The following is an 8677-nucleotide window of genomic DNA, read 5'->3' on the forward strand; positions in this document are numbered from 1 at the left end:
GCCTCAGCACTGGACAACTAATGGTCAAGTATAATGACTAATGGAAGTTCATAGCAAAATCAGGTGCCCAGGAAGGTCACGAGAGTGTATGTGGGCTCCGTGCCGGCACACTTGCCTCGGTTCTGCATAATGGACGATGCTCCCGCGCTTTTCCAGTCACCAGTGGGTTGAAACAAGGCCGTGTGCTTGCTCCATGCTTTTTAGCACCCTCGGGATGTCTCTAAAGAACTTTGAGATCAGTTGTGACACCCAGGAGACCCTGGCACAAGAGACCCCGGCATGGGAGACCTGGCACAGGAGCACCCAGCATGGGGTGCCCGACCAGCAGAGCAGCCATGTTCAAAGGGAGAGCCGCTAGGTGGCATCGCGATGCCTAAAGCACTGGGTCTGCAGTCAGGAAGCCTGAAGTACAACTGAGCAAGTCACTTCATCCTGTTCCATTCTTGGGTAAATGGAACTGGAGAAGGAAACGGCCATCTGCTCCAGAAAAACCCAGAGGAGGTCCCGCAGGGATGGCCAGACGTGTCATGGATTTACCTTTCTGTTAGGGGCTGGATCCAAGGTTTCTGATGTCCCTTCCAGCTCTAATTCCTCCAATTCTGAATTTGCTTTTTAACCAAGAGATAGGAATATTCTAATAAGTGTTTAACAACCAGCTCTCTAGGAAAATATATAGCAGAATATACCTCTGAGTTTAATCTGAATTATCGCCATCTTCCTCCATCACCGGCCTACATCTAAACAATCACCGGAACAATAAATCCGCAAAGCCCAGGTTTAAGCCACTTGTGGATGTTGATCCCTTTCCCTCCTTTAAGATCTCTTTGGGATATAGGCCCAATAGAAACACTGCTGGGTCAAAGGGTATGCACAGTTTGATAGCCCTTCAGGCATAGTTCCAAATTGCTCTCCAGAATGATTGTATCTGTTCACAGCTCCACCAACAATGTATCAGTGTCCCAGTTTTCCCACATCTCCTCCAACATTTGTCATTTTGTTTTCCCATCTTAGCCAATCTGAAAGCTGTGTAGTGGTGAATGTTCACCCTGAAAATTTAACACTCAGCTCCTGAGAGTCTGTTCCAGTAGGCTTCTGCAGAGGGACCATAAGGAAGGCCTGAAAGTTCTTAAGGAGTGAAAGAAGAATGAGAAGGGGTAAGATAACCTTGGCGGCCGTACTGACGGATCGGGGAGACTGGTCCATGCAGTGAGAACAGCCTGGTGCAGTAGTCAAAGCAGAGGAGGAGACAAAAAATGGAACACATCAAGGATGACATTGCAAGATTGGGGAGCATTTGGTGGAGGATGAGACGGGATGTCGAGAAGAGGCAGACTTGAGATGGCCACCTGGAGAAAAGGCAAAGGGCAATGTTCCCCGCAATGTAGAGAGGTTCAGATCAGGGCTTCAAGGGAGGGCGATGAGGGAGTCATCGGGAGGGGTGACCATTAAACTCATGGGGGCTGACTAGGTCTCTGAGAGGGAGCACCCCTTTGCTTGAGGGTGATGAGCCTTGTTTGTTTGTATCCTCAGATTCCCATAGTGCTCAGAACACTGAAAAATGGCCCACCTTGTAGAAGGAGAACCAGGGTCACAGAAACCTGGCAAGGAGAGAGTATCTGAGCGTGGAAGGTAATTCACCGAGTCTGAAGCTGCAAAGAGGTCGGAAGGATGAAGGCTGAGAAAAGACCGTCAGACCTGAGGCTCATGGGTAACTTTGGAAAGAGCAGTTTTAGCTGAGTGATGAAGTCGGGAGCCAGATGGAAGAGTTGTGGGGAGGAGGGACTGGAAGCCACAGGAATAGAATGCTTTTTCCAGGAGTTTGACTGCAGAAGGATGATAGCTTGAGAGAACGGTCGGATTTGGTGAAGGTTTCTAAGGCTGGTTGAGACTTTGACATTTGAAAGCAGCAGGGAATGAACCGATGGACGGAGGAGATCCAAGGGGCTGGGAGCCAGTCATATGGAAAAGAATTCCTCATTTTTGCTCTACGTTCTGCCTGGCAGACCCATTTCTGGAATGAGCATGTTGAGGCTGTGCCAGCGTCTCTAGAAAGGCCAGTTCCTTGACCCAGAGATTTGCTCTTTTGAACCTCCAAAGGAAGAACAGAGAGGGCAGAGTCTGCCCAGCCTGAGCTAGTCCAAAGAAAGGGCATCTCCTAAGTCTTGGACATGGGTTTTCCTAAAGATGTAGAGGCTTTTCCCCACTTCCTTTCTCAGCCCTCAGGCCTTCCCATAAACTCCTCTCCGCTCAGTCCTCTGAGACAGATGGGTGCCCCTCAAACTGATGGCTCAAAATCCCAAAGGGAGGTTTCAGGGGCAGGTTTAGAGGCTAGAAAGAGACCTGCCTCCCCCATCAACCACAGAGAGGGCCATAGAACTCAGTCTGAAGGGAACTCAGGGGAAATCAAACCAGAGAATGCACATGTGGAGAGAGTGAGATCTGGGGCAAAGGCCACCTCCTCCATCCAGGCTTCCTGGATTTCACCCCTTCTTCAAATGAACATGGGGACGCCACACCAAGACAGGATGGAGTTCTCCCATCCTCTACCTCTACTTGGCATGGGGGTCATGTCCCCATTTCTTGGAACAGAGTAAGCAAATGCTTAATCAATACATGTAGAAGTGAATCTTTGAATTAATGAAATTCAGTGCTAGCTTGTGGGGTCCTGACATGGGACTTTAGAGAGCACCCTTAGAGAATCTTGTTTTACAGAAGAAACTGAGCCGGAGCAGGGAAGTTGGCCACAGGTAGATAGGCACGAGAACCCCGGGCAGGGCAGCAGCGATCCCCACCAGATGCCGGCCCACAGCCGGTCCTGGGGCGGGTGGGCAAGCCCGCCAAGCTGAAAGAAAAAGGCCCTTAAGTGCCAGCCAATAGAGCCCCTAGCTCCACTGGGCCACCGCCTCCCTACGGAAGCGTGGTCCTGGGAAGCAGCCCCTGTGGAGGGCCTGCAGCCCCAGCTGCCAAGGCCCCAGAAGGGAGTCCTGGGCCCACATTGGCTGTGTTTGTCCATGGAGGCACCTCCTACCCCACGAGGCTGTAAGCCCCTTGAAGGCAGGCCCCTGTCTGTCTGTCCCCTCAGATTCCCACAGTGCTCTGCCCTCTGGTAAGTCTTTCCCTTTATTCCCAAGGCCGGTATTGGCCAGAGGTCCCTCCTGGACCAGGCTTGTTTTGGCCTAGAGAGCTCCAGGGCCTCCAAGTCTGTCCTCTGTCCCTTAAAATCAGCCCTGCCCCCAGGCAGAGCCAGGCACATCTCCAATCTCTCTCTGGGAACAGACACTTCGTTCCTGGAAGGCGTCCGTGTACCCAAGGCCTGCCCCCAGACTCACACAGTGCAGGAGCCTCTCCCCTTGGAGACAGGCTGCCCCCCCCCAGGAAGAGCACCAGGTTTTCACGGCCTGTCTCCCCCTCCCCCCCAGACGGCGGCGGAGTGTTTGGCAGCCGGTGATAACCAGGCCCTGCAGCCAGCAGATCTGGAAGGGATGCCAGTGGTGAGTGGGTGGGCAGAGGGAGCCAGAGAACCCCCTCCTAGTGCAGAAGAAAAGGGCCCTCCCTCGCCTGGAGGGGGAGAATCTCCTTCTGAGTCTTCTCTCCCCCCATCCATCTTCATCTCTTCCCAGTCTCCAGGAAACCTCCACGCCTGCTTTGTGAATGAGAGGCTGGGCTGAGACTTGGCTGGCGGGCCTTTCGGATGCTGTCTGCACATGCCACGGGGTAGAACTGAGGTTGTGGAGCCAGGGAGCTGACCCCCTGCCATAGAGAGCCAATCCTTGCCACAGAGAGCCAATCCCCAGCCACAGAGAGCCAGTCCTTGCCACAGAGAGCCAATCCCTGCCAGAGAGCTGACCCCCCACCACAGAGAGCTGACCCCCCACCACACAGAGCCCACTCCCCGCCACAGAGAGCTGACCCCCACCACACAGAGCCAATCCTTGCCACAGAGAGCCTATCCCCAACCACAGAGAGCCAATCCCTGCCAGAGAGCTGACCCCCTGCCACACAGAGCCGACCCCTGCCACACAGAGCCGACTCCCCACCACAGAGAGCTGACCCCCACCACACAGAACCAGTCCTTGCCACAGAGAGCCTATCCCCAACCACAGAGAGCCAATCCCTGCCAGAGAGCTGACCCTCACCACACAGAGCCCACTCCCCGCCACAAAGAGCTGACCCCCCGCCACAGAGAGCCAATCAATCCCTGCCAGAGAGCTGACCCCCCGCCACACAGAGCCCACTCCCTGCCACAAAGAGCTGACCCCCACCACACAGAGCCAATCCTTGCCACACAGAGCCAACCCCTGCCACACAGAGCCCACTCCCCGCCACAAAGAGCTGACCCCCACCACACAGAGCCGACTCCCCACCACAGAGAGCTGACCCCCGCCACACAGAGCCGACTCCCCACCACAGAGAGCTGACCCCCGCCACACAGAGCCCACTCCCCGCCACAAAGAGCTGACCCCCACCACACAGAGCCCACTCCCCGCCACAGAGAGCTGACCCCCGCCACACAGAGCCGACTCCCCGCCACAGAGAGCTGACCCCCACCACACAGAGCCCACTCCCCGCCACAGAGAGCTGACCCCCACCACACAGAGCCGACTCCCCACCACAGAGAGCTAATGCCCTACCACACAGAGCCGACTCCTCGCCACACAGAGCTGACCCTTGCCACACAGAGCCGACCCCCGCCACAGAGAGCTGACCCCTGCCACAGAGAGCCGACCCCCGCCACACAGAGCCGACCCCCGCCACAGAGAACTGACCCTTGCCACACAGAGCTGACCCTTGCCACACAGAGCTACCCCTGCCAGAGAGCTGCATCCAGCTCCAGCCTTTGACCCACACTAGCTGTGGGAGCTCTTGAGAACACCATGAGCAGGAAGCTTCCACATTGGGAGTCACAGGTTCCAACTCCCCCAAATGCTTAGCGGCGTGTTTCCTGGACAGAGGGTTGCACCCTCTGCTGATCCCGGGGGCAGCCACCTTGGCTGTAAGCTTTCTGTCCTGGCCACTGACCCACCAGCCAGCCATCCCCCACCTCCTCTGCCCAACCAAGCAGCGTCTCACAGACTGTACCAGTGGGCCAGGGGAGCCGTCTAACCCAAGTGGACGCCGGTCACTGTGGGCACGCCTGATGGTGTCCAGGAGCCATCACCATGGCTTCACACGGACCCCACCATTGGGCGCTTTGTGCTCACGGGTGCCCACCTCCCCCACACTGATGGCCGCCCCCCGGGGACCCCTTCCCCCTGCGGGGACCTTTCAGGGGGCTCCCCCACAGCTGCCTTCTAGAGGGTGCTTGTCTAAAGTCCTTGAGTGGCCGTCCATCTGGGAGCAAAGGGCCTGACCTTGGGGCTCCAAGAGGGGCCTCCCCTGTGGGTGACCTTGGATCCTGCATGGAACACCAGAGTAACCCAGATGACCTTGGGCCACCTGGGAGGTCCTCTTCAGCTCCACATACCCCGCCCTGAATGCGGCCTCCATTTAGACTCAGTTTCCACATTTGCAAATTTATTAGGTTGGCTAAGCCCCCTTGGACCCTTAAATGTTCTGAATATGTTCAGTGGACACGGGGACAGGGGGATTTAGGGGAAGTCCCACATCCTCATGGAACTGAGGTCTTAGGGGGCAAAGGGTGATCTAGGGCAGCAGGGGGAGAGCCCGGCTGACCAAGGTCATCTTGACGGCAGAGCAGGGTCCCCTGCATTAGGCAGCCGCTCCCCCCCCAGCCCCTCAAGGCTGGCCGGGCGGGGCGAGGGAGTGGGAGTCACCAGCCGAGGCTAGAGGCCTTCTGGGGAGGGGGCTCAGGCCGGAGGTCCTGGAGAGGGGAGGATTCTGGGGGTCCGGACTCGTTTAGGAGGAGGGGGCTCGTGCTAAGGCCAGGAGGGGCTCGGGGAAGCAGGAGGGGCTGGGGAAGCAGGAGGGACTGGGGTTCAGGGAAGGCGGGAGGCATTCCTGGAGGAAATGGGGAGGGTCTGCAGGGGCGGCGTGTGCGCACATTGTGTGCGGTGGTGAGGGGCGTACCCTAGCGGCAAGAGCCCACTCTCCCCCGCCGCCTTTGAGGTGGGGATCCGCGCGGCCCCCTCCCCTGCCGTCCCCGCGCAACATCTGCCTCCTCCAGGTCCAGGGGAGGGAGCGGGGAGCGGAGGGAGGAGGGGGAGTGCGGTCCTGGGCGCCTGGGGCTCCGGGCGGGGGCGGCGGGAGCAGCTGCGCAGAGCGAGCGCCCAGAGCCCGAGCGGACTAGCCAGCGCAGCTTCGCAGCAGCAGCAGCCTCGGCCAGTCCTTCCCGCCTCGCGCTCGCTAACCCTGGGCACCCTGAACCCTCAGCCTCAGGCGGCTGGGCTGCCCGGTCCCGGAGAGCCCGGGTGAGTGGGGCAGCCCCGGGAGGGCTCCGGGATAGCCCGCAGGGACCGCTCCGGGGCACTTAGCATCCCCGGCCGGGGAGGGGGAGGGGAAGGGGGCAGCTCCCCAAACCCCTTCTCCGAGGGTCTCGGGGAAGCTTCGCAGGCTTCTGCCCCCTGTCCCAAGAGGACAGCCCCAACCCGGGCTTCCTGGGTTGGGGGGAGGGGATCTAGGGATGAATGGGGGGAGGGTATGCCGTATATGACTAAGGTAGGTAGTGGATGGGTGGGCAGCCTTGGCGTTTTCGGGGGCATCAGCCGGAGGTTGGGGGGCGCTGGGGGTGGGGGCAGGGCGGGGCTCGAGAGCTTTCCTATGCTAGAACCCTGGGATTTAACGTGGGGGGGTGATTAGGGAGCGAGTGGCTTAGAGACGAATCTGGGGGGGGGGTGATGGAGGTCTGGACCCTGAGCTTCTGACCTTGACGCATTTCTGAGCCTCAACTTCCCCGCCTGTAAAATGGGGGAGGGGTAGCGGGAGAGAGGTTTTCTCTAGGGTCCTCTTGCGGGTCTGGGTTCGCAGGATCGGACTGCACGATCTATTTCTAACGGACTCCTTGTTTCCCTCCGTGGGGTTCTAGAAAGGCCATGGACAACCCCCAGGACCTGCATCAGCCCTTGCTTGGGCCACCTCCGGATGGGTCCCCTGTGGTGGAGCCCCCCAGCTCCAAGCCCCCCCCCAGCTCCAAGTCCCCCGGCTCCAAGTCCCCCGGTTCTAAGAGCTCCAAGAGCTCCGGTTCTAAGAGCTCCGGTTCTAAGAGCTCAAAGCAAAAGCGCTCTCGCAAAGAGAAGGTCGCCAAGGAGATGCTGCCCCTGCCTGCCATCAGCCTGGGGCTCCTGGAGCCCAAGAACCCCGATGAGGTAGGAGCTTCTGGGCACCGCATCCCGGCGCCAGCAGAAAGGGGCGGGAGCATCCCGGCAGCCTCCGTGGCCCGGACCCTTTTTTGGGGCTCTCGGGGACTGAGCTCCGAGCGGAGCCGGCCGGCCACTTGTTGGGGACGGGCACAGGGCGCTAGGAGGCAGAGGCCGGCCCGGCGGCCCAGCGCCCTGTGCCCGTCTCCTTCGGCAGTCGGCGACTGCGTCAGACCCGGCCCCCCCCCCCCCACGGCTGGCGGCCCGCTCGGGCCCAGACTGCCGCAGTCTCCTTGCTTTGTCCCCCCGCCCGTCGCTGCGGCGGCCCCCAGCTGTTCCGTGACGCGCGCTGGATCCGCAGCCTGCGCACCGTTCCCCGCCCCTCCCCCTTCGGGCGTCTTCCCTCTCCCCGAGAGCCCCCTCCACCTCAGGCCCCCCCAGATCCTGGCCCCTCCCCGTTTTGTGCAGCAGAACAGAGGCTCCTGCGCAATCCCCCCTCCCAGCACACAGTAGGCATTTTCCCGAGGGCCTCGTTCCCGACTCTCTGCAGTGGCGCATCCTGCGTCAGTGCCCCTGCCCAAGCTTGGGGGACGGCCGCGGGAGGGGGGGTTGGCGCAGTCCCCCCCCAAGCCCTGCTCTCTCCTCCCTCCCCAGGATTGGTCCACAGACAGCGAGGACTACGAGGGGATGGGGGTGGGCCAGTTCACCCCCCTGCTCTCCCGGGACTACGTGGGGCTGGCTGTCTTCTCGATCCTCTGCTGCTTCTGGCCCTTGGGCATCGCAGCCTTCTCTCTGGCCCAGAAGGTGGGCTCGCGCTGGGGCTGGGGGCTGGGGGCTGGGGGGTGGGGGCGGGGCGGGGCCGGGGCTCACAGCCTCTTTCTTTTCCTCTCGCCCCCACAGACCAACAAGGCCTGGGCAGCGGGTGACGTCCGCGCAGCCGGGGCCTCCGCCCGCCGGGCCTTCCTGCTGGCGGTCCTGGCCATCGGTCTGGGGGTCTGCATCTACACGGCGGCCCTGGTCACACTGGCCACCTACCTGACCTCTGGGGACTCCCTCTAGAGGCTCAGGGGGCCAGCGGGGTCTCAAGGGATGACCTCGACCCCTCCTCCCCACCCCACGGCCAGCCCCTCCCCACCCTTTGGCCATCCACTCCCCTTGCCTACCCCGATTCCCAACCCTGATCGTTATCAATCCCATTCCCTACCCCTTACCCCTCTACCCCCTCCCCCCTCCCCCCTCCCTACCTGCCCCTCCCCTCCCCCTCCCCCCCCACCCTCAGCCAGGCAGAAACAACTAATTAAACCTGGGATTCATCTGAAGCCGCATTGCTGTTTCTCTGTTGGGGGTGGGTGGGGCCGGGCCCGGGCCCACAAAGCCCTTATAGGGAGATGGCTGGCTCCTCCCCAGGAAGAGCAGAGGGGGCA

The 8677-nt window shown here is 60.4% G+C and overlaps 1 protein-coding gene across 1 annotated transcript; it reads left to right on the plus strand.

Annotated features, from left to right (window-relative positions):
- Positions 1 to 279: 279 nt before the first annotated feature.
- Positions 280 to 8569, plus strand: TMEM91 (transmembrane protein 91). The gene is made up of 9 exons (XM_074302593.1): positions 280 to 407; positions 2917 to 3039; positions 3132 to 3135; positions 3420 to 3491; positions 5110 to 5203; positions 6020 to 6368; positions 6983 to 7262; positions 7908 to 8057; positions 8154 to 8569. Exons 1-9 carry the CDS (start codon positions 280 to 282, stop codon positions 8310 to 8312), a joined length of 1359 nt encoding a protein of 452 aa, XP_074158694.1. The 3' UTR covers positions 8313 to 8569.
- The last annotated feature ends 108 nt before the right edge of the window (positions 8570 to 8677 follow it).

Source organism: Sminthopsis crassicaudata, chromosome 3 (assembly GCF_048593235.1).
Source record: "Sminthopsis crassicaudata isolate SCR6 chromosome 3, ASM4859323v1, whole genome shotgun sequence".
NCBI lineage: Eukaryota > Metazoa > Chordata > Mammalia > Dasyuromorphia > Dasyuridae > Sminthopsis > Sminthopsis crassicaudata.